Source organism: Paroedura picta, chromosome 2, assembly GCF_049243985.1.
Source record: "Paroedura picta isolate Pp20150507F chromosome 2, Ppicta_v3.0, whole genome shotgun sequence".
Lineage (NCBI taxonomy): Eukaryota > Metazoa > Chordata > Lepidosauria > Squamata > Gekkonidae > Paroedura > Paroedura picta.
This window is the reverse complement of record NC_135370.1, coordinates 173937710-173964135: the sequence shown is the minus strand read 5'-3', so window position 1 is coordinate 173964135 and position 26426 is coordinate 173937710. Positions and strand designations below refer to the sequence as shown.

At 45.4% G+C, this 26426-nt stretch overlaps 1 protein-coding gene across 1 annotated transcript; it reads right to left on the bottom strand.

Moving 5' to 3' along the window:
• Positions 1-413: 413 nt before the first annotated feature.
• Positions 414-25339, bottom strand: SGPP1 (sphingosine-1-phosphate phosphatase 1). The gene is made up of 4 exons (XM_077323897.1): positions 23933-25339; positions 7755-7844; positions 891-4084; positions 414-746 (listed from the first exon to the last, which is right to left on the bottom strand). Exons 1-3 carry the CDS (start codon positions 24656-24658, stop codon positions 3533-3535), a joined length of 1368 nt encoding a protein of 455 aa, XP_077180012.1. The 5' UTR covers positions 24659-25339; the 3' UTR covers positions 414-746; positions 891-3532.
• Between the last annotated feature and the right edge of the window lie 1087 nt (positions 25340-26426).

Here is a 26426-nt window from a genome sequence, read left to right as displayed (position 1 = left end):
AGGTTCAGTCCCCAGCATCTACACTTCAAAGTACCAGGCAGGAGGTGATATGAAAGCCTTCTGCCTGAGACCCTGGAAAGCCGTGCAGAGGGGACATATTGCAAGACTGATCTGAAAAGCACAAAAGTGGAGAACGCTGGAGAGGGGGAAAGAGACCACAATACTAAGGCCTTTAAGTGAGCACCATGACACACAGATAAATATCTGGCTGGTGTTCAGTCTACCATCTTTTCCTTTTACCTTCTTCTTTAACCGGATAGGATAAGATCAATGGAAATACCCAAGGGACATCATTTTGATTTGGCAAATATTCATAGACACAGAACATAGAACAAGCATTTATCTGAATGTCTTGTTAGGACTTGAGTTTCTGTTATCAGTTCCCAGGAGAGTTCACAAGGCGCACCACAGGGTTCTAGCATTTCCTTTTATTTTCAAATCATATAGTAGGTATACTTGTGATCTACAGTTAAGGGCCTTCCGGTCCCATTGGGGAAAAAAAATTCTGGTAATATAGATTAACTTAAAAATGCAAGTGGGATACCGTATTTCGAGAGAGACTGGAGGCAGCGTTAACAACGACGGACAGCGTAACAGTAGAATATGCTACAGTGCAATTAATATATATACCCCACCTCCGGAGACAGACACAAGGAGGAAATCAGCTCTTACAGCAAAACTGGATCTTTCTACATTAATGGTTACTGCTTGCAAACGGAATCCCACCTATGACCGCAGGACCTTCGCTTAGAGCAGGGGTAGTCAACCTGTGGTCCTCCAGATGTCCATGGACTACAATTCCCATGAGCCCCTGCCAGCATTTGCTGGCAGGGGCTCATGGGAATTGTAGTTCATGTACATCTGGAGGACCACAGGTTGACTACCCCTGCCTTAGAGCAGCCGTTCCCCGGATAGCTCTTTCTACCATTCACGTTAACGTTCTTTATTCAAAAAGCCAAGTGCATTAAAGGAAATTGGGATGAGAGGCACATCGCCCGGAATGCTCTTACGAATGCTTCAACTATACACGTTTCTACGAAAGGGACAGACTCATGTTTCCCAGCGGCTTACTAGACGTTTCTAGTCTTAGGGAATGGTGTAATTATTAGAGTTCCCGCCAAAGCTTTTGTTCCTTTTAATGCACGGTAGCAAGCACCTATACAGAGGGGGCCAAGCGATGCCTCCTCCTAACTCAAAAGTAGGCCCCGCAGAGCGCCATGGGATTTTCTCTGTGGATCGCAGCCGAAGGAACTGAAAAGGAAAAGGAGGCTGATACTGACTCGTTTCTAAGCAAGTTCCCCTTTAGCAGCTGTTAAAAATGAAGTTGGATGTTCACAGGCAAGGTTCAACCAAGGGGCCTTTGGCAAAGGCAAGGGGGTTTTGCCCAAGCCCCGTGGAATGGGGAGAGCTCCTTCCTTTCAGCCAGCAGGCCCTAACACACACTTCTTTTGTCTGTCCCTCGGTTTCAACAGCAGCCTACTGTGAGGCATGCAGAGCTGCCGTTCCGAAGGAAAACTGAGTCACAACTCTCCCATCCCGCCAGTTGGATCAAGGCCAGAGTCCTTTGGGGGGGCATGTTTGTAACAGCATTACCGCCGCAATGGTCACTCTGGGACACCTTCCAGGTGTAGGCGGTGAGAGATGAGCGACTACCCGCCACGGCAGGCGATGGGCAGGAAGTCAGTGCCTTTGTCACGGAGAGGTTTATTGGGGAACGCGGCTGAGCTCGTAACGACATGACTAATACAGCTTCAAGTTTGCATCGATCCGGAAAATGAAATAAAAATAAAGGACAGGGTGCAATCCACGGGGTTCCCCGATTTCAAGACCTTGCACCAATCACTCCTCTGCCTTATTTCAGCACTCAACTATTAGAGCAGCAGCTCCTGAAATGGTGTGAGGTGGGTGCTGCGAGCCACAACCTATTGTACCTCGAGTCAATGGGGACTTGAGCCGGCCGACTTTGAAAGGTCAGGTCGCCTGAGTCAAATGAAATTCCCGGCGGAACGCAGGCTTTGATCGTTCTGCCGGGTGCCGCAAGCAGCAAAGGAGAACCGAGAGAAAGAGGCTGCTGTGACAGACTGAAGGCCCTGCGGAGATGCACAAAGCTTTGACCTATTCTGCTTGTTTGCCCAAGGCTCCGTTCGCCCTCAGTTTGCCTTTGCACAGGTTTGAGCAAGTCAAACTTTGGTCTCTAGTTTCGGTGAAAAGCAGAGATTTGAGGTGAGCTAATAAGGCTCTTGTTCCTCAGGTGCTTCCTTGCAACCCAAAGTAGCAAGCAGATCTCCAGAGAGCCTGGGGACCACTCGCCACGCTGGGAGACTCTGCTGGCCCAGAAAACTTGTTCTCTCGCTAGGCCACCACTGTCATCTCCAAGCTAGACAGGATTGCCTCCCTTTGGTCCACTGTACCGTCTTCACTGAGATACACCCTTTGGCCATTTGCGGGAAACTGCACAACGCTGCAGTCTCAAAAGCTGGGCAGCAAACAGTTTGTTAGAAGCGAGTTTTGTGCGGGCTTCTACTGAAACTATGGTTAAAACGGCTTAATTGGAAAAGCACCTGAAGAAACGGCACGTGCGAGGAGAGGTCAATTTGCAGCAAAACACGTGAATGGCTTCAATTTGTGATTTTCTTCTTTTTTTTTTTTTAGCTCTTACGTTTGGACAAAATAGGCGTATTATTACACATTAAGACAATCAGCAGAAAAATATATGCTCTTCCAATAACGTACAGTGTGCTTAAAAATATCTATTAAAAAAGGGATTAAGCATCTCTTCACAGCTAGTGAATCCCAACGTTTGTCCCAGCTCGCTGCGTTTTCATATGTCCAAGATGCAAGATACAATCTCCTGCCCTTAGTTCTGTGGCTATCTAGATTTTAAAATATCTGCCTGATTCAGTAAAAATTGAAAATAAAGTTAGCAGGCTTTCTTGTATTTACATCACAGTAGATGGTGCTTTCCCCCCCCCCCTCAGTCGAGCAACACAAAGGCACAATGATCAAGCAAAACATACAGTACTTGAATCTTAACAGTTTTGCTCTGGCAAACTGAAAGTCGTTTTAGAAGACGGAAAGAGACTGTGAACGCTGGCTCCTCTGAGCCAGAGACCACTGCGATGTTGGTCCAGGGGAATGGTGTCCTACGTCAAATATTTGGGAGTCATCCAAAGACGCAAATAACTTAATATGAAATGGCTTTGATTGACCGCAGGTGGAGCTTTTGGATCAGCTATAAACAGACCTGCTTTTTTTGTGTGTCTCCAAAGAAAGAGAAGTCCGTTTATAGCCGGAGGCATGAACCCCACCTATGCACACAGACAGACTCACAGACAGCGTGTTTACCGTTTGTTGCCCTTTTTTGCAAGACTAGACATGGCATTTTTAGAGACCTGACGTTTCCAGGTCTTAATCGCCAGGATCTAAGCTCTTGGCTTCCCACCTGTTATTTCAGCTGCAGCTCTCAAACAACGCACCTTTCCTGGGGAAGCGGTTAACGCTCTACTTGTCTCACGTATAGCAGACACCAGTGTCAAGAAAGTCCCATGATGCCAAACAAGGAAGGGATCAAGAACATGAGGGAGAATCCCACCATCCCGTAGGTGAAGTAGCGATACGGCAGTTCTATTTCCATTCGCTGCCGGGCTTGTCGGACGTCGTCGCAAGGGATGCGGAAGATTTTACACGCCAGGGGGATGCTGACTTTCTTCATGGCCGTCTTGGTCAGCAGCAGGATCACCACGCCGATCAGCAGCCGCAGCATGGCTTTCCCGAGGACAGCCACGGTGAGGGAGGGAACCGGCAGGGGAAGGGCCTCTGGGGAAGGATCGGGCATCAGATTCAGCAGGTAGTTCATGTGTGAGCCGCAAGCCACGCCGGCTCCACAGCCCAGGATCTGAGCTGTGTCCCCTCGTGATGTGCTCCAGGTGTCGAGAGTGAAGGAGAAAATCCCCAGGGCGAGATGGAGGCTGATGATTATGAGTGGGGCGTACTTGTAGGTTAAATTGAAGTTGTCAACTAGGTCCACAGCTGGAAGGAAGACAGCCAAGATGAGAGTAGCGTAGAAGAATCCGGCAATGACATCCTGTTGAGGCGGGGGGGGGGGGGGAGATTAAACATGATGTGTATGTTATAAGTGTGGTGGCTACATGCTACATACAGATTTTAATACAAGAAAGATAGAGACGACATATTTTAAAAACACTTCCAAAAGGACACTGGCATGGGAGCATAATAAGGAAGGAGTGAGATCACAGTCACTAGTCTGCCTTCTGAGATTATGTGGGCAGGAACCTGGGAAAGGGACTTCTGGGTTGGGGCACCAAACTCTAGAAATCTCTCCCCAGAGAGACTTGCCAGTATCCTTCTGTTGCCATCTTCAACCGGCAGAAAAAGTCTTCTTTGCTTTGTTTGGCATTCCCTTAGCTATTCCTCCCTCCTGCCCTATGTCCAAATTGCTGGTTAATTTTTTTAATGCCTCGGTTTGAATGGTTTTTAAGATGTGGCTCTATTGCTTATGTTTTTAATCTGTTAGCCACCTTGGTGGTCCTGATCACGGCATGCAAATAGATGTGCAATTTGTAAATAAACACATAGGTGTCTATATTGCTCCAGCAAAACCAAAAAGTGCACCTATGCAACACATGCCAGCGGATCTCTGTGGGTTAACAGGTACTTCTGCAGCCAGTTTGCTGGTGTCTTCATTGGTGCCCACAATACACAAGTGACAGGACTACTACATTCCTGAAATTGTATCATCCATGTAAATTCTCAAAGTCATAGATCAAGGTGGGTAACCATGTTAGTCTGTTTGTAGCAGTAGAAAACAGCAAGAGTCCAGTAGCACCTTTAATAAGATCCGTAGCAGGGCAATCATTTTCATGAGTCACAGTTTATATCAGGGGTAGTCTGACAGGGGCTTCTGGGAATTGTAGTCCATGGACATCTGGAGGGCCGCAGTTTGACTACCCCTGGTTTATATGGTTGAGTTCTTTTAGTAGTTTCATGGCTAGATTATCAAGTCATTGCACCCTCATAATACTTCAAGTATGTATTCTAAAGCTATATAACTGCTACCAAGATTTTCTGTGTTTCTTTGTCATGTGGTCACACTGGTATAAAAGGTAAAGGTAAAGGTATCCCCTGTGCAAGCACTGAGTCAGGTCTGACCCTTGGGGTGACGCCCTCCAGCATTTTCATGGCAGACTCAATACGGGGTGGTTTGCCAGTGCCTTCCCCAGTCATTACCGTTTACCCCCCAGCAAGTTGGGTACTCATTTTACCGACCTCGGAAGGATGGAAGGCTGAGTCAACCTTGAGCCGGCTGCTGGGATTGAACTCCCAACCTCATGGACAGCCAGCTTCAGACAGCATTTCTGCCGCTTACCATTCTGTGCCACAAGAGGCTCTCACACTGGTATAGTACCCTGTTAATTCTGTCTGTTCCCTTTCATTTGTATGGCTATATGCAGGTATGCACACCTGTCATGGTGGGAAAAGGGCTGCAGCATGCAAACAGGATGTGCTACATAAGTCTACATACACTGCAGCAGCAGGCCAAGGGCTTTCAGTCACTGGTAAGCCAACAGACACTTTCAAAACAGCTCCTCACTACTCTCATACAAAAAACCTGCATTTGACGGAGTGCTGAAGAGTCTCTCTGTCAGAGCTCCCATTTCTGAGTTCCAGCTCTCCCTTACAAAAAAGGAACTTGAAAAGTGGAGGATGGGGGAGAACCAGACTTGAACTGTTAGATTCCAGGGCCATAGCTGGAAGAAACTATGGTATTGGAATCGGTTCTCTTTTGTATCATCTTGAATGAAAGAGATCAAAAGCTCTCAATAGTGATAAACCTGGCCAAAACATTAACACCAGGGTTGTTTGTGTGTGTGTGTGGGGGGGGGATATGTCAAATGGAAGGCAGACTTCAAAGGAAATAACTTCTGAAGCCTTCCTTAAGAAGGGGAACACGCTGCATTCTCCAAGAAAGAAAACATTTTGGTTCTTTGCAAATAAAGCTTGAACAATTCACCTTTTCTGCTGCAGGTGAAAGAAGTTAAGATTAGAGGAATGGGAAGGCGACTGTAAGCCGCTTTGAGCCTCTGGGTAGGAAAAAGCGGCATATAAGAACCAACTCTTCTTCTTCTTCTTCTAGATCACAAATCTACTGGTGGATCAGTGGCCCATTTCTAGTGGACAAGCTTCAAGTTGCTAGGATCCTTGCAAAAATAAAAAGGCTGACTTTTATGGATCACAGTTTGATCCAGTGAAGGACCTCTCTCCCCAGAAGAGAAAATTACCGAACTGAGGCTGTCATACTTTGATCTTGTGATGAGGAAACAAGGCTCACTGTGAATAGATGATAATGTTAGGAAAAGAGGAAGACAGCAGGAAAAGAGGAAGACTCAATAAGAGATGTGTTGACTTAATCAAAGAAGCCACGGCCCTTGGTTTACAATAAGAGATTGGTTGACTCAATCAAGGAAGCCACGGCCCTTGGTTTACAATAAGAGATTGGTTGACTCAATCAAGGAAGCCACGGCCCTTGGTAAGCACCAGCAAGGCTGCTAATGATTGGCTATTTTTGAGGTCATTAATTGATCACCTTTAGTCAGAGATCAGACGTGACTTGACACACATAGAATCATAGAGTTGGAAGGGACCTCATGGGTCATCTAGTCCAACCCCCTACACTATGCAGGACACTCACAACCCTCTCGCTCATCCACTGTAACCTGCCACCCCCTTGAGCCTTCACAGAATCAGCCTCTCCGTCAGATGGTTCTCCAGCCTCTGGTTAAAAATCTCCAAAGATGGAGAACCCACCACCTCCCGAGGAAGCCTGTTCACACATCTTCAATTTTGATGTCTAAAAGTGCTTCTTTACCCAGAGTTATTAATATGTGGCATTCACAGCCACAAGAAATGGTGATAGCTACAAGCATAGACAGCTTCAAGAGAGAACTGGATAAATATATAGAACAGAGGTCCATGAGTGGCTATTAACCACAAGGAATAGATGGCACACTATGTCTGGGACAGTGATGATCTGTATTCTTGTTGTTGTGGAGGGGGGTTGTGAACAGTGGAAGGGCTTCTGGCCCTGCTGGTGGTCTTCCTGAGGGTTCCTGAGGTTTGGCACTGTGGGACAGAAAGCTGGACTGGATGGACTATTGGCCTGAGCCAACATGGTTTCCTCTTCGATTCGTACGTGTTTATGTTTGTTGCCCTCCATTTGCAAGATCTGAGCCACAGACCTCAATCTGCAAGACCTGAGCAAGGTAGGAACCACAGTAGGATGTTCTGGAGGTCATTAATTCATAGGCTTGCTGTAAATCATAAGCTACCTGATGGCACTTAACACACACACAATCAGCATATGACAAGTAATTAGTTCCTGAGTTACTTTAATTAAACTTAACAATTGTACTGGGCACAGGTCCTTGCTGAGGCATAAAAAGGGGGGGGGATGAGCCAGAGCCTATAACATCAGAGGTATTGATTTTTAAGGTATAGGAAAACCTCTGATGCTCTAACTGTAAAGATGCTACAATTTGCAACAGTATGTTTCATTCTATATAAATACAGAATGTCTACATTTATGATCAAGAAAATAAGTGATTTCTGCTATGTACTTTGTTGCACGTGGCTGCATCCCGGATATTTCTGATTCACAAACTACCCTTTTCATGCAAACATAGGCAAGATCTAAGCAGAATTTCAATTATCACATAGAAGACGTAACTTGGTCTTACCAGAACTGAATGCATTCCCATATATATCCGACTAAAGCAAACCAGTAAGCACCAGCAGACTGCAAGAACCAGCCCATAGAACACTGGATACTGGAAAGGAAGGAGGGAAAAAGAGAGAATGTTGAATAGTTAGAAAAGAAAAGTTTACTGGTAAGTCATTTTCAATGTAATAAACACTTATTTGGTCTTATCTTTTGCAAAACAAATGAAAACAACACATACATGAGCACTAGAACAAGAAATCAGGCATAAGCCACAGACTTGCATACTTGTAAATGATTTCCTCCATGAATTCTCCTGTGTATTACATTATTTGATGATGGTATATATCTGTCCTTCAAGGTGGTTGAAATTCAAAGTAACTACCAAACAATGTAACAAAGTTTGAGTCCTGCAACACTTATAAGACCAACAACATTCTCTTATAGGTTCTGGAAAAGTGTTCATGTACACACAAGCTTATCTTCTGTAACATAAAGCCCTACTGAAGGGGTGAGAGGAGTTGGGACTCATTGCCTACCTGATTGACCAATCATCCAACGAACAGCCAATCAGCTAGGCTGTCCCGCCCCTGGCCGCATCCCCCTCCAACTTCTTCCACATGGAAGAAGTACAGGCCAGCGGTAAGCCAGGCAGCAAACAGGAGCTAGGAGGGAGGGAGGGAGGGGGGAGGGCCTGGGACTGCCAGAGCTCCCACTGCCCCAAGCAGCTGTGGTCTCGCCAGGGCTGCCCGGGTGGGGGGAGGGAACCCCCGCCAGTGCTTGCCCCCGCCCCAGCAGCCCCACCATGGCTTCAGCAGGCCTGCCCATGTCAGGGGGAGGGGGGAAGGCTAGTGCCTGTTGTATTTTTCATACAACGGGCTTTTCTGCTAGTATATCTTCAATAAAACTTTGTTGTTGTTAAAAGTGCTACTGAACTAAAACTTTGTCTGCTGCTTCAGACCAACACGGTTACCATCTAAATGCACCTAACAACATAATGTAATCCAACATAAAAAGAAAGGGGGATCGGAAGGGAAAATAAAAATACGGAAGTCTAGATGGAATGCCTTACAGAACTCAAGTTCTGGGAAGGGAAGATCCAAACAGCAATTGTTCCTAGGTTGGCTGAGGGAAGGGACGAGAGAATGACCACTGATAGAAGCCAATAGCAAAGAAAGGAGCCAGATTATGAACATATGTAGAAATCTGCACACTAGTGGTAATAATAGTAATATTAAACACAATAAGCTTTAAGTAACATCTGTTAATCTGTTCAAACCCACTGCCTAGTAACCATGATGAAGTGCTACATGAGGCCTAGGCCAGGTTCAGAAGTAAAGTTTTTCTGCATCCAAATCGAACGTTCAAACCCTCTCAGAACCATGAAGCTCAGTTGGCTGGCCTTTTACGCCTACTCCAAAACAAAAATGAACTCCATGCCTGATCCTTCAGCATCTGATACATACAAGGAAAACAAAGTAGATGGCGACTGGAATGCAATAGGGCTTTGATCTCTTTACTACTGCTTTCACAATATCTAATCACCACAAGTGCACGTGTCGGGGCCTGCCTTGGCGCAAGAAGAGTATCACTTGGCTGTTCAGAGTAAATGATACTCTTTCAGCTAACAGGATAAAGCTACTTACTTGAGCAAAGGAACAGAACAAACTCATTATGCATATTGCTAGTGATTCTTCAAGCACACAAGATTATTTACAAGTGGTAATAGTATAAGGATGGCACAGCTTGTATTGTGCCCCACAAAAGCATAACATCATGTTAAATCCAACAAACCTGAGGACAAAAAGAAACCATTTTTCTTGATAATTAAGATGTCTGATCTATTACCACAGATGTCATCATCCTAAGGATGCTTGCAAATCTGTTCCACATAATATATATCTGGTAAGGCCTTGGAAGAGGAGCTGGTCTCATGACTTGCCACTCAGCGCTTAACACCCACTCAGGGTAACTGTACCATCCCTGAGTGCCTCCTCCTCCAAATGGCTTGCCTGTCTGTCCAGCAGCCAACCAATCACCTTCCGTCCCCCACCCCTGATCACCCCTTCATCATTCCACTTCCCTCCGAGGCTCAGAGGCTGCAGATCCCTGCTGTGTGAGAGCTGCCCCTGCTGGTGAGTTCCCTTCCCCAGGGGTCTCCAGCCTGCAGCCTTTCTGGGTCCTGGGGGGAGGGAGAGTTCTTCCACACACAGACCCCAATCAAGTGCCTGTTGTATTCCTGAATGCCAAGGGACTTGGCCCCTAGTACATTCATAAGTAAGAGCCTCTTGTGGCGCAGAGTGGTAAGGCAGCCGTCTGAAAGCTTTGCCCATGAGGTTGGGAGTTCGATCCCAGCAGCCGGCTCAAGGTTGACTCAGCCTTCCATACTTCTGAGGTCGGTAAAATGAGTACCCAGCTTGCTGGGGGGTAAACGGTAATGACTGGGGAAGGCACTGGCAAACCACCCCGTATTGAGTCTGCCATGAAAATGCTAGAGGGCGTCACCCCAAGGGTCAGACATGACCCGGTGCTTGCACAGGGGATACCTTTACCTTTACCTTTACCTTTACATTCATAAGTTACCAGTAGTTGTCATCAATGCACTGAGGTCTATGCAGCCACTTATGCTTTGCTTCAGTTTTATTTTAGATTTCTGGTTGGGTTCTACAACCCAAGTTGTATTTCATTGTTTATTGAATGTCCTATCTTGTATAATGTCCTATCTTGTAATAATCCATCTTGAATACCAGTGAGAAAGGCAGACTATAAATAACACAAATAAATAAACCATAGATGTGGGCAGATTCCATCTTGGGTCAAGCGAATCATGATAAGAATCCATGTGATAAAATGCAATCACATGGCAAGACAGCCATTTCTTAATTGTCACACCCATTCATCAACCATTCATGACTCTATGGCAGCCTTTATCACCTTTTTTACTGTTGAGAAACCATTAAAATACTCTTCAAGAAACCACAGAAATGGCACGAAAGTGCAGAATATGTTTTAGTAGCATAGCTGTATACATGCCCACCCAAGGCCCATCCCCTTCCCACCCCTTCCAGGCCCATCACTGGCCATTTGGGGAAAGGCGGAAAGGGTCGACATAATCATATGTGGTCATATCACCTGAAAAAATGTTTAACACATTTTTTAAAAATATATTAAAAATTAATTACCTCACACCCATTCAGGAAACCTACGCAGTGCTGTCAAGAACCCCCAGGGTTTCATGAAAACCTGCTCTATGGGATGTCTTCACACCCAGACCAAATTGAATTACCAGTGCATATGGAACAACAGAATGTCCTGCCACAGATGTTAGAATCATAGCATCACAACTAACTGCCCACAAAGTGACCCCAATTCCATGCCCAGATCATCATCTGTCTTCACCCACCCAACCATGCCCTTGCCTCTGGCTCTCTTCGTCTCTCTCTCCTCTTTCTCAGAACTTTACTGAAAAAAGTCCTCTTCCTGCCAACAGTGTATTCTTTCCTCCTTTTCACTTCTGACCAGCCACTGTCCATTGTGCTATTTCTCTTCCCATCTTTCTGTTTTTTCTGATGCTTCCAAGGCTCTGTTCCATTTGCCCTTTTCCTTCCCCCCCCCCCACTTTAAGCCAGACATCCCTCCTTGGTCTGCCCAGTCAACTTGACACCAAAGCAGCCTTCATTACAATGCCTTCCCCTCCCCTCGGCCCCTTCTCTTTTGGAGGGCACTGTATATAAATGGATTTCACTGATGAGTGGAAATTTTTCACAGTAGTTCAGCAGTGGAAGAGGCTGCCTAAGGAGGTGGTGAGCTCCCCCTCACTGGCAGTCTTCAAGCAAAGGTTGGATGCACACTTTTCTTGGATGCTTTAGGATGCTTTGGGCTGATCCTGCGTTGAGCAGGGGCTTGGACTAGATGGCCTATGTGGCCCCTTCCAACTCTATGATTCTGTGATTCTATGAAATATGACTGCTTCCAGAATGCTTGCATAACTCTGATTTCACAGCACTGCATTTTTGATGTTTATCTTCCCTTCTAGCCATTCAGTCAATCAAGCCAATCACTGGACTCAATAAACACATGGTTTACCTAAATTATTATTATATTCAATTTATTGCCCGCCACTCTCGGAACTGGCTTGTGGTGAGAAACTGGCTCGTGTCTAGTAACCTTTTGCTATCTTGTTTTTATTGTGCTTGTATTGTGCTTGTTAATTGTATATATTCTTGTTCTTATGGGTTTTATTGTATGGTTTTACTGGGGTGTATGTGCTACAACTTGCCTCGAGCCTCCAGGGAGAGGCAAGTAAGAAAGCTAAATAACAAATAAATAAATATAAACTCCAATAAAGCCCCATTAAAATGGATAGCAAAAATTACAATAAAAACAGGACATGGCAGTAAAACTACCCCAACCTCCTCCCCCCCCTAAAACTCTAAGGGGAAATAAAGAGGGTCACAATGCGAATTGACTGTTGAGTATACCATGGGGACCCTGCAGATCTTCCTCGCTACCGCCAGCTTCAACCATAGACCTGGCAGAAGAGCTCCATTTTGCAGGCCCCACAAAACACTAAAAGCTCCGGTTCCTCTCAATCGTTTTATGTATTAAACATGTCCAAACTACAGGAAGAATGAGAATCAATGGGACAGTTCTCATAATGGAGGGTACTGGGCGGTGGTGTTCTACAAAGGTCTGTATTTGAACCATCATTATTTAAATTATTCATCAATGATCTGGAATGGGGGATGAGCAGTATAGTGGTCCTAATTTGCAGATGACTCCAAACTATTCAGGAAGGTGAAAACCAAGACAGATGGTGAAAAGCTCCAAAAACATTTCTCTGACTTGAGTGAATGGAAAATAACATGGCAAACAAAATTCAGTGTCAGTCACCCACAGGGCCTATGGTGATGCACCCAGGAACAAAATATACTTTAAATGTATGCTGAGAAGGAAAGAGATCTTGAAGTTCCAGTGCATAGCTCAATGAAACCATTGACTCAGTGGGCAGCTGGTGAAAGGTTATTCAGAAAAGGAGGGATGGACCAGAACCAATAGGATGAAATAAATTCAAAAGAAATTCTGTCTAAACATCCAGAAGAGGTTCCTGAAAGTCAGAGCGGTTTCTCAGTGGAACAGGTTTCCTCGGGAGATGGTGGGTTCTCCATCTTTGGAGATTTTTAAACAGAGTCTGGATAGCCATCTGATGGAGAGGCTGATTCTGTGAAGGTTCAAGGGGATGGTAGGTTACAGTGGATGAGCAATAGGGTTGTGAGCATTCTGCATAGCGCAGGGGTTGGAGTAGATGACCCAGGAGATCCCTTCCAACTCAAGTATTCAATGATTCTATGACTGAAAATAAACAGCCAATATTATAATGTTGTTGCATAAAGATAAGGTGTGGCCTATTTTAAGTATTGTGTGAAGTTATGGTAACTATAACTCAAAAAGATTACTGCAGATCTGGAAAAAGTACAGATGAGGGAAGCTGAGATGATCAAGGGATTGCACAGCATCTCTCCTATGAAGAACCTCTAGGACTTTTCAGTCTAGAAAAAAAAGGGAAACTATGGAGAGACACGTGGCATGAGCTGGGGAGTTTTCTCCCTCTCCCATAATATTAGAACCTAGAAGCACCCAATGAAATTGATGGGCAACAGGCTTAGGATGGATCAAAGGATATACTTCTCTACTTAATGAGGAATTCCATGATGGGATTCACTTCCACTGGATTTAGTTATGGCCATAAGCACAGATCTCTTTAAGCCGGAAAAATACAGATTCAGCTAGAGAACTCCATTGGTGGCTACTAGCCTTAGTGAATGAAGGGAACCTCCATTTATTAATCCATTAAACCTCTGAATACCAATACTAAAAAGGTCTATTAGGGAAGACCTTAGCCAGTATCTTGTAGGCAACCGATTTTACTATTTGTGAGACAGGACTCTAGATTAAACAGACCACTGATCTTATGCAGCAGGGTTCTTATGCTTACTTGCTTTCTCTTTCTCATTTCCCCTTGAAATATAACCATAAGTACATGTCTGTGTATGCACAGACTTGGGCTCCCAGACCAAAGTTTAACAGTGTATGAGTAAATGCCTCAAAGGTTGTGGTAGTCAGGAGATAGACCAGGATTAGTCATCACCTGGAGGTGGCAAATCAGAGCCAGCAACAGGGTGGTGGAAAGCAGGAGCTATGGGGCGATGAAATGAGATTTCCCTTTCCTTTCAAGTCCTCATGAATCCTCCCTGCTTATTAATATTATATCAAGATAGATGCAATATTCCATCACATGTAGAAATTTGTAAGCAGCTAGAATCATAGAACTGGGCCATCTAGTCCCACCCCCTGCTCAATGAGGAATTAGCCTAAAGCAAGGGTAGTCAAACTGTGGCCCTCCAGATGTCCATGGACTACAATTCCCAGAAACCCCTGCCAGCATTCGCTGGCAGGGGCTCCTGGGAATTGTAGTCCATGGACATCTGGAGGGCCGCAGTTTGACTACCCCTGGCCTAAAGCATCCAGGACAAGTATCTGTCCAGCTGCTGCTTAAAGACCACCAGTGAGGGGGAGCTCAACATGTACTCAGGCAGCCCATTCCACTGCTGAATTACTCCAACTGTGAAAAAAGTTTTTTCCTGATATCTACTTAATATGTGACTAACAGTCTTTTTTCATGAATGGTAATAAATTGATTTTAAAACTAATACAAATTTACTGAGGATTGCCTCATTCCTGCTTCGCACATGCATAGGAACAATAGGAGTCAAAACCACTTTCAGTGGCATCTATAAAATTGGTCGGAGGCATGCACACCTGTAATTTCATGCATATCAGGGAGAAGCCCTCTTGATTGATCAAGGAAGCTGGTCTGGAGGGTACACGAGCGAGGGTCTTTTCACTGGCATCACCACAACCTCCCCAGGGAAGTATGCCTGGCCCCCCTCATTCTCTATCTTTACTAGACAGCTGAAGACAGTTTTATTCATAAAAACATTTGATTAGGTCTCCTATCTATTGACAGTTTTAAAGTGTAGGTTTTAACTAGTGATTTTATGTAATTTATGTTTTTATTTATATTTATATTGTAAGTCACTGTCCATTCCTATAGGGTACAATGTTTATTATTATTATTATCATTATCATTATTAAAACCAGTTAGGTTCTGATTTCCCAACTGGAATCTCCCTGCCCAGGAGCTGGGAAAGATGGTGTTGACTTTAGCCTAGAGAGGAGACGACTGCGAGGGGATCTGATAACCATCTTCAAGTATTTAAAAGGCTGCCATATAGAGTAGCGATCCCCAACCTGTGGGCCGCGGACCACATGTGGTCCTTCAACTAATTGGAGGTGGGCCCCGAAGGATGCCTTCTCCCCCCCCCCCGGCCCTTTACATCAGTGGTCCCCAACCCGCGGGCCGCAGCCTGGTGCCGGGCCGCGAAGGCCTTGGCGCCGGGCCGCAGCTCCCTCTCCCCGCCCCCCCCCCGCAGTAAAAAACTTTGCAGGCCGCAAGCTTGCAGCCCGGGAAGCTTCTTACTGCGGGAGGGGGGGGAGAGGGAATCAGGGCTGCGCCCGCGCATTGCACATGCGCGGCCCAGCCGTGCATGCACACATGCACGGGCGGGCAGTTGCCCTGCCGGTCCCCAGCCTCAAAAAGGTTGGGGACCACTGCTTTACATCATCCCCCCCAGCCCTTTACAACACACCTTGGGTGTCATTGTCTCCCATCACTCCCAGATGGGACTATCTCGTTGCAGAGAAATAAGCTCAGGGTTTCCATTGATTTGTCATTGTCATGAATTAAAATTTCCATGAAAATAAAATGTTCCTTATGTTCATTGTTGTGACGTGTCTGTATCTTATTTTGAAGGGATGTTTAAACATTACCATAGCGATCAGAGAGCGTTAGGGCAGTGGTTGAGAGTAGAGGAGTAAACTACACCCCCCCCCCCACTGGGCCTCAGGAAAAGGCGTTGAGTGGTCCCCGGTGAGTGGTCCCCGGCGTTGAATGGTCCCCGGTGATAAAAAAGTTGGGGACCACTAATATAGAGGATGGAGCAGAATTGTTCTCTCTTGCCCTGGAGGGACAGACCAGAACGAATGCGATGAGATTAATTCAAAAGAGTGTCCTGCATAGTGCAAGGGGTTGGACTAGATGACCCATGAGGTCCCTTCCAACACTATTATTCTATGATTCTATGATACTATGACCTAAGTTTGCCTCTGGGAAGCTCTGACACCAGGCATGAGCCAATCACGTAAGTGACCAGCAGAACTGGGGGAGATGTGCTAGTTGTCCACCACCGCCCTGCAGCATCTCCTCTTGGGGGCTTTAGAGGCCTTGAACTGATCTGCAGAACTCAGAATCTCCCTCCCCACAGTCAAACCGCAGCTGCTAAGAACTGTTCCCAGACACCACTGGGAGCTGGTTTGGATCAGGACTATGGCAAGGGCAGGGGAGAGTCTTTTGTTGAACCGGATTGGTTCAGATAGCAATGAATAAAATTAGCCTTCGTATGACAGCTCTCCAAATTACTATTAAAAGTCCATTGTGCATGTCAAACATAATGGATAGGATACCCATACTATAACCACGATACCTTACAAAAAAGTGAAGGGACAGCAAACTCTAAATACTGAATGTATATTGTAAGCAGCTTGCTGCAGTGCATTCAGGGATTTTATTGTGAAGATTCCAGGGTGGTAAAAGATAAAGATAAAGGTATCCCCTGTGCAAGCACCGGGTCATGTCTGACCCTTGGGGTGACACCCCCTAGCGTTTTCATGGCAGACTCAATACGGGGTGGTTTGCAAGTGCCTTCCCCAGTCGTTAACATTTACCCCCCAGCAAGCTGGGTACTCATTTTACCAACCTCGGAAGGATGGAAGGCTGAGTCAACCTTGAGCCGGCTGCTGGGATTGAACTCCCAACCTCATGGGCAGAGCTTCAGACAGCATGTCTGCTGCCTTACCACTCTGCGCCACAAGAGGCTCCTCTCCAGGGTGGAATAAAAGTCTAAAAAAATAAATATTTGAAGCTAAGCATTTGCTTTCAAATAAATTATAGGAATCTAACCAATAAAATCAAAAGGCTAAGGGAAGATATCTGGACACAAAGTGCTAACAGCTACATATGAATCACTAATGATCCGGGAACTTTTGGAGAAGATCAGAGTTACAGTTTAGGTCCCTGGCACAGACAGCAAAGTGATGAATAGCCAAGTGGCTGTAGTCCCCAGACAACACAATAACATTTCCAGCCACAGGTAGATTCAAATGAGTAGCCGTGTTGGTCTGAAGAAGCACAATAAAATGAGAGTCCAGTAGCACCTTTAAGACCAACACAGATTTATTCAAGGCGTGAGCTTTCGAGTGCAAGCATTCTTCGTCAGTCAGTTTTCAGTCTGACGAAGAGTGCTTGCACTCGAAAGCTCACGCCTTGAATAAATCTTTGTTGGCCTTAAAGGTGCTACTGGACTCTGGTTTTACTAGCCACAGGTAGTAAGGGAAGCATACACAGCCACAGTTAAACATTTGTATTCATTACACATTTTTCAAGCCAAATCCATAGAAATCTACAGCCTGATCTTGTTCTTGCCACTTGGAAATGTGTCCCACAATATCTGAGCCAGTGCTTCACTACAGAAAGGTTGATTTAAAAAAAATCACTCCTAAACTTCATAAAAGCATCCTGGATACTCCTGGAATAACTCCCTAATATGGAAGGTTTCCAACAATAAAATAAATTTTACCAACAAAATAATAGCTTTGCAAAGGGAAGGGGGCTTAGAACTATGCTAGAAAAACAATGTTTGAAAGTCCTCAGTTTCTATTCTGCAATATCATAACAAAGAACAGTGGTTCTTCTAGGATGATGCTGTGATGTTGCTGAGGCAGGAGTGCCCTGAGTTCTGAATTTGTTTGCATAGCTGCTGTTTGTTGAAGATCGGGTTGGTACTGGAGGTTTTCAGTGACCTATACAATGTGGCTGGCTGGGTCAGGTGGCAAAAAACTAACTTGAGCTTGGGAACCCACAGACCATGTGCGCTTGTGGATCAAACCTTCAAAACTAAATTGATCTTGTTTTTTCTCCCTGGTAATAAAGCAATTCGAGGTCTGCTTTCTAGCCTTAGTGTAACTGTTGAGAAACAGTGATTTGAAACATGAAACAGAGGGAATAAAAAAGCATTCGAGATTTTTCTGACTTGTGAACCTTATTTCATAACATCTGGAACCAGCCCGTCTGCCCTCTAAGTCAAAGGCAGCCCACATATTTAATAGTTTTGTGCAGTTTTTCCACTCTAGTTCAACAAGCTTATAAATATTTGAAGAAAAGTCATGGAGGCTTGGAGAGTCAGTGTGATATAGTTAAAAGCCACAGACTTTAATCTGGAGAACCAGGTTTGATCCCCACTCCTCCTCCGCAAGAAGCCTGCTGGGTGACCTTGGGCTAGTCACAGTTCTTTCAGAGCTCTCTCAGCCTCACCCACCTCACGAGGTGCTTGCCATGGGGAGAGGAAGGGAAGGCAATTGGAAGCCACTTTAAGACTCTTTAGGTAGAAAAAAGTGGGGCATAAAAACCAACACTTCTTTTTCACAGGTTAAATGTTCAGAAAAGGCAGAAGTTTTCTTCAGCATCTTTACAGTACAAGCCTCAGAAGACATTCCCAGGAGTATCCCTATTGAACAGACCCTGAATAGGGTTCTGAGTATATCTACATCAGATCGCACTGCTAATATTTCTGTAGCATAAACTCCCCTCCCCCACAATTTAATCTAGGGTTCCAAGAGGTCTTCTCTTTTTGGTGGCTGGAGTTGGAAGGTCAAGAATATTCTTAATTAGTAACAATGACCCCATCTTTAATAGGAGGGATATTTAAAAGGAGATTTGCCATAGTAATCACTTGCTTGAAGTAATCAGGAATATGCCTTCTTTTTTGATTCTCAAAACATGGTAACCCTATTAAATCATGTTTACTATTTCATATCAGTTACAAGACCTGTCTTTTCTACCACTGGAACAAACTGACTCAGGTGTTGAATAGAAGAAGTTTGTTGTTGGTTTTTTTGTTTTGTTAGAACACGTGATAACTTCCCAGAAGAAATGAGTCTGAAAAGTGTCACATTTAAGAATGCCCTATCTCAGCAAAAACTAGTACTTGCTAGAGGTTGTATATAAATTACGCAAGGGCCTAAAGCAAGCTTGAACATTTACAATGTCTGCTGCAGGCTGCAATGGGTGGATACTGAAAGAAATTAGTGCCATGGTAGACTGTTTTTCCTGCTGCAGCATTACCAAACAAGCAGAGAAGAAGAGTTGGTTTTAAACCCCTTTTCTCTACCCGAAGGAATCTCAAAGTATCTCTCTCCCTGTCCCAAAACATATATGCTGTGAGACAGGTGGAGCTGAGAGAGCTCTGACAAGACTGCTTTATGAGAACAGCCCTAAGAGAACTGTCACAGCTGAAGATAGGGTTGAACCTGCATGTGGAGGAGTGAGGAATCAAACCGGGCTCACTAGATTAGAACCTGCTGCTCTTAACCGCTGTACTTAGCAGGTCATAATAAATGCCAATACCAACTCAAAAGTAGGAAAAATGGGATGAGAGAAAAGAGAATACTGAATACTGAACACGAACAGAGAATAATATTCCCAGCCCAAGTACAAATACTAGCTTTCTTGTACAGATCTATCTTGTCTCCTGGAAGTTTAATTTTTATTTGCAGCTGTGCTGAAATTAAAACTTGAAATATTATTTCAGAGTTCTGTTTGCAGTGCAGTATATATAGGCATACATTGGCCCTTAGGGTAGTTTTATTGAGTAAGCAACAATGTATCATTAGGGAGACAGGCAACAAGAGGAAGAAGAAAAATCTTTATTCCTCTAATAAGATACTTTTTTTGCTTTTGTTTAAAGTAGTCTTTGGTAAGCTGTTTACACAAAATAATTTTTTTTTTCAGGAACATGAATTATGTAATTATTCTGCTCTTGAATAACACAGAGCTACAGTTTTAAGAGGCATTAATGATGGTCAAAATGTTTTATGCTGCAAGATCGGATTATTTTGTTCTCTTCAACCTCAAACTGGCATCTCTGATAACTTAAAACAACACATGCAAACAAAGGACAAAGTGTTTCTTTTGGGTCAGTGACAGGAGTGTTGTGGCTTCTCTTTTGCAAGTCTGTGAGACTTGCATAGTTGTGAGATGGTGTCGCTCATGAAAATTCTTATCACTGGGGAATTTGTGGGATATATTACATGTTCTCTAACAAGCCCGGATTCAATACACTGTGAAAAGGCTTCCCTAGAATACCTTCCTTCTTTCTAGGGATGGAGTTCGTGCCAATAGCCATTATAAGGAAACAATGGTTTCGGGACTATGTGTAAGGAAACAATTTGTCTGAAATGCTTATAACTCAAGTGAGCTTTCTTTTACTCTAAAAAAATTAAGCGTAAGGACTTTAAAACAGCAAATTGTTCATATTTCAGACGTGGGTATAGCTGAGAAATAACATGCAATAAGGGAGGAAAAACACCTCACTGTGGTATACAAATCACTGGAATACAGCACAGTGATGGCAGACCAACAATTGTATAGCATCATGAACTCCCTTTAGACTAAATCCAATTCATGATGGGAACCACTGATTAAGATGAGAAAATAATATTTATTAAGTGGTCACCTGCTCCAAACTTTTATCTCTCCTTTGTGCCTTGGGAACCCAAGGCAACGTGCATTACTCTTTTGTTTTATCTTCACAATCCTACCCTCCAGTCAGAAACTAAGGAAGGCCTAGAACAGCTAATCAAAAAGGTTTCTTAAACACTAAAAAGACATAAATGATGAACACTGCAAAAAACAGAACACTGCATAAAATAGACATGTTACAATAACAATAGATGGTGAAGAGATCTAATGTGATCAAGACTTTATTTTTCTTGGATCACAAATTAATGTGAGTGGCAATTGCAGACTGGAAATAAAATGTCAAATTGCTCTGGGTCACTCAGCAATGATGAGCTTGAACTGAACATGGAAAAGCAAGGACAGAAGCCTGACTACCAAACGTAGATTAGTTAGATCTATCATATTCCCAATAGCCACTTATGGCTGTCAAAGTTGAACAATGAAAGAATCGGACATGAGAAGAATCGATTCATTTGAACTCTAGTGTTGGAGAAGTCTTCTGTGGGTTCCACGGACAGCAAAAGTCACAAACAAGGAAATACTGTGGTGCACAAAGTCTAATATGTCTTTTGATGTAACTCAATAGGGAAAGCAATTATATTAGGATTGGTCAGTGGAAAAAGAGAGCATGGTGGTTGGGCGTGGTCAAGTTGACACCGGCCAGAACATTGCATGGCTGTGGGAGGATGTGTGGAATCAGGGATCATGGCAGCAGCTATGCCATGGGATTGCCAAGAGTCAGACACAACTAAATGGCAGACAACAACAATCCTCACAACAAACCTGTTAGGTAGGTTAGGCTGAGAGTAGGTAGCCAGCCCAAGGTTACCCAGCAAGCTCCCAAGGAGATGCAAAAAATTTCTAGAAATGAAATGCAAGAAGTAAATGTAGCCCTCAGAGAAGTATTGGTATTGAACAGGATTTTAGCAGCAGGAACCTGAGACTAAGGATTCCATTGGCTAGGATTTCATCAAGCCTGCAGTAAGACAAAAAGCATGTCCCTTTGTGATCCCATTCTGAATCTAATAATTTTATGCATAACATCAGAATGACTTAACCTCTCTGCCCATATCTCAGTCTTGTCTAGTAATGTCATCAAAACTGAATCAGAAAAACCTTACAAATTGCTATGCAAGCTTATGCATATGTACTCAGAAGCACTTTATTCAGCAGGGCTTGATCTCAGGTAAATATGCATTAGAACATCAGTTTAAAGAACAAGTAATACAAAAGCTGCTTCCCAGCATTAAGACATAAAACTGATGTTAGCAATAGACTCACAAGCTACCTCAGACTTCATGGTTTTACATCTCCAGAAGCATTTTAGTGCAACAGAACAGTTATTCACTAACTGTACTTAAATGGAACTATTCTGACCAGTGGCATTTTGATCAAGCTGTTTACACAGCTCCTAGATCTTCTAAATGCAACCCTTTCCCTCAAGAAATTTTCCTACGTGGAATTTTCTCTGCAAGAGAGGATAGACAGTCCATTTTAAAGGAGCATTGTAGCCCCAAATCCATACCCACCGTAACTGTACAAAAGTTTCAGTTTGGACTAAAATGAAGTTAACAAGTGAAATCACACAGCAATACTCTATCCTGATTTTTGTAACCCAAACATCTCCTTGAGAGACTTCTCTATCCTCCCAGATTATTTTCACATAGAACAATTTTACCACATTTAGGTGTGGTGGAGGAGCAGCTATTATTTGGTTAACTACATGTTAAGAGTAGGGATCAGTATCTTATACAAATTAAAGTGATACAAACTATGACATTCTGCCAACAGAAAGTGTCTACGGAACTGTTCCTCTCAGCAAATTCTCATTGCCTCAGCTGTCAGTCACCGAAGTCAGCAATTTTCCTGTTGTCTTAGTTAACAGCAGAATGTGGTGAAGATAAGGACAAACCTGGCATTAAGATTTCTTTTTAAAGGCAAAGATTGGGGAGAGGGAGTTATTTTTAAAGGGAACCAGAAGTCACTGGGTACAAGGCCCAGGCATACAGAGGAGCATGGGGGGGGGGGGAAGGGGTTAAGAAAGCCAGTTATTAGAGCAACGCTGGACTGTGTTCAGAAGTACAAATGCAACATTAACAGGAAAGTGACGTAATTCCTATCCAAGTCCTTTCTCTGTGGTCATATTCCCACCTTTGCCAACTCGTAGACAGTTACCAAAGAAGTGCGATTACTGCATATGATATTTATTTACATCAATATCACAACACCCACCCAGGCCTCCATGGAGTTACTAGCTGGTGCATGAAGAGTTCTGTGTCACTGGAATTGAATCACAGATGAGATGAACTGGTATTTTACATCTATGTCTCCAGAGTTAAGGTTCAGAAGTCCCTTTAAGCCTGCAGGGGTAGTCAACCTGTGGTCCTCCAGATGTTCATGGATTACAATTCCCATGAGCCCCTGCCAGCAAATGTTGGCAGGGTCTCATGGGAATTGTAGTCCATGAACATCTGGAGGATCACAGATTGACTACCCCTGCTTTAAGGAACTAATTAAAGGGATGTTTATCTGGAAGCATGTTCAACTCCCACTGAATAAGAAATATAGGTCACCTCCTGCTTTTTCTTGTGCTAAAGGAAGCTAAAAAATAAGAGATAAAACTAACATTGCTACAATTTCTATTTCAGACAGACATTGTGGAGGGACTTAAATCTTCCAACTGAGGGAACGGAAAATTACGTTAAATGTATTGTTCTATTTTCATGTCTTTCATTCAGCCTGGCTTTCAGCTGATACAGTAAATACATACACAGTGCTAACAGCTGAGGCACACTCAAGAGTTTTCAAATAAAAAGACTACAAGAATGCCTGAGAAGTTTAACATAGATGCTACATTTTGACAAAACAGAGCCCCCGTTCAGATGCCTGGGATTACGATATTAATATCAACCTTCAAAATTAGCCTAAAGGTTTAATATCACATCTACCAATCTTAGGGGGGGGGAATTCCACCAGCCTTCTAGTAATTCAAGAAGGCATACATCATTTCCCCCCCCCAGTTTTTTTTTATTTAGTTTAGACAGAAAGAAAGCACAGCTGCCTCAAGGTCATCCAGCAAGCATCGTGGCTGAGTGAAGATTTAAACCAACCCCAGTCATACATTCTGGCTCCTGCACCACATTAACTAAAGTACCTGGTACCAAGTGTTAACCTGATAAAGGATACGCTCATTTTGCATGCATTTCAAAGCAGCAGAGCTGTGCCATATTTTAGAATCATAGAATAATAAGAGCTGGAAGGGATCTCCTGGGTCATCTAGTCCAACCCCCTGCACATTACAGGACACTCACGACCCTCTCGCTCATCCACTGTCACCTGCCATCCCCTTGAACCTTCACAGAATCAGCCTCTCTGTCAGATGGCTCTCCAGCCCCTGTTTAAGAATCTCCAAAGATGGAGACTATTTCACCGGACTATTTTAACAGTAGTGGCTGTGGCTAAAATCTTTAATCTGAAAGGGGAGGAAAAGGGGGCTCGCTTACCTGCCACCTTCCATAGCTAAGCAGAATCAGCGTTAGAGGGATGGCTGTGCCTGACATGGCATGGGTGGAGGGCATACTGTATTCTGAGTTGTAGAAGATCTCCAGCTTCACCACTGGCGGGGAGGCAGGCCGCGGCCAGCGGATAACGTCCTTGGTACACTGACCCAGATACATGACCAAGACCCATACGATAATGAGCCTCCTGCCTATCCAAGCATCCAGGTTCCAGATGCAGAAGGGGAAAAACAGTATATAGAAGAGCTCGTTGCCCAGCTCCGTGCCCAGGGTGAACAGATAGTAGAAGAAACGGCTGCGGATTCGGAACGCTTGGCACACGGTTTCCCCAGTCAGGGAGTTGCGCCGGGGCATCCTTTGCATACCCCAGCGGTGCTCCTTCCCATCCTCTGGAGGCCCCTGCTGGGACTCTGCCGCACAGGTTTCTCCAGAAAGCATCCCGTTTTTCATGCCATTGGAGTGCCACCCGTTGCCTTTCTCCCTGGCACCCCCAGCGCTCTGCAACCGGCGCCTCCCGTCACCCTCGCCATCCGCCTGGGGAGCCAGGCAGCTCCCGTTGACCAAGAAAACTTCAGACGCCCTTTGCTCCTGAGCCTGTTCCGAGGCGCCAGACCTCCAATCCAGAACGGGTTCCACGCCGCACAGCCTTTGGAAACGGGCCACTTTTTCCGGATCCTGCAGGTAAGCGGCCCAGCGGTGGAAGACGGCCATGGCTGAAGGGAAGGGGCCGGGGCCGGCTCAGGACAGGCGGATGGGGAGGCAGCCTCGACGGTGTCAGCCCAGGCGAGGGATATGTCCCAATTTGTATGGGGAGGACTAGCCGGGCCCCTCCTCCAAGACTGATTTGGGTGGGGTCTGACTGGGTGGGGGAGGGGGTACCTAAACCTGGCAGGTCTGGAGGGAGGAGGGATTTCTGACTGGGGAGCGTCAATGTTCCCAATTTGACCTGGAGGTGGGGGGAATCTGATTTGGGGAAGTAGGACTTGGGACAGCTCCGATGCCAGAGAGCGAACAGGCCCCGGGGAAGGGGGGAGGGGGGGGTTACCTGCTTTCCCACCCCCTGGCCAGTAACTAGGAAAGAGGGCAGGCAAAAGGGGGGTGGGGGTCTTAGGGCTGCATGAAGGGGGCAGCAGCAGGCCGAGAGACACCGGGGGAGGGGGGGGTCCCTAGAAGGGGGGGCTTGAATAAAGGAGTGGGCGCGTGAGGGAGGGGGAGGGGGCTGTGCCCGCGGGCGCCTGCGGCGAGAAAGGAGGGAAAGCGGCTCGGCCCCGCTCGATCAGCCCGTCCGGCGGCCGCCCGGCCTCTCCGTCATCCCGTCAGGCGTCGTCAGGAGGTCGGCGACCGGCTCGCTAGTCTCTCCCCGCCTCAGCCTTTGCGCGCTCTCGCGACGAAGCCCCGCCCCCGAGGCCGCCCGCCCCTCCCCTCCCCTCATCGCTGCCTCGCGCCCCCTCTCTCAACCGTCGTTCTCAACCGCCGCCTACGCTGGCTCGCGCGCGCGCGCGCCCGCCCGCCCCGATTCCCGTCAGGGCGTCCTAAGCGCTCTCACGAGGGATGGAATGAGGCCGCGCGCGCTGCTTCTGTCAGGACGGCCAACGCCGCTCGCGAAAGGAGCGCGCACGGCGACAAGCGCCCGCGCGCGGGCTGGTCCGAGAAGATGGAAGGCTTGGTGGCGCATGCGCAGGACAGGGCTGCCTTTTTTTAAAGGGATTTTTGTGCGTGTGTACTACTGTTTTGTTTTTTTTTAACTTTCCTCCTTTGACATGTTTTTATATTATGATTTTTTTTTAATTACCAAGGGACAGCAACAAAAGAAAAGGGTGCTGTCTGGAGCAGGAGAAAAGAGCCAGAGTCCAGGAGCACCTGAAAGACTAACAACATCTGTGACAGGGGTGGCGTTTTGGTGACTCACGGCTCACTTCAAGGATGGGTGGCCCTGTTAGTCTGTCTGTAGCAGGAGAAAAGAGCCAGAGTCCAGGAGCACCTGAAAGACTAACAAAACTTGGGGTAGTGGAAGTGTTTCCGTGAGTCACTGCTCACCTCCAGCATGGATAGTCTTATTATGTCTGTAGCATAGAGAAAAGAGCCAAAATTCAGGCACAACTGAAAGACTGACAAGATTTGGGCCAGGGGAGGAGCTTTCATGAGTTACGGCTCCCTCCCAAGACAAGTAGCCAAGTTAGTCTGTCTGCAGCACCAGAAAAGGACAAGAGTCAGGAGCACCTGAAAGACTAGCAACATATGCGTCAAGGGAGGGGCTTTCGGGCCATCTCCAGACTGAGGAACCTGGAAACAGTGGGACATAGCGTTGCTGCTAGGTCTCCACTGGACAGAAGTGTTTCTGGTACGTTAGGAAGTTGGGAAGTGACAGGGACTCATTGGCTATTATTGCCACTAACATTTCTTTTGTGAGCCAGCTTGGTGTAGCGGTTAGGAGCACGGTTTGATTCCCCGCTCCCCCACATGCAACCAGTTGGGTGAC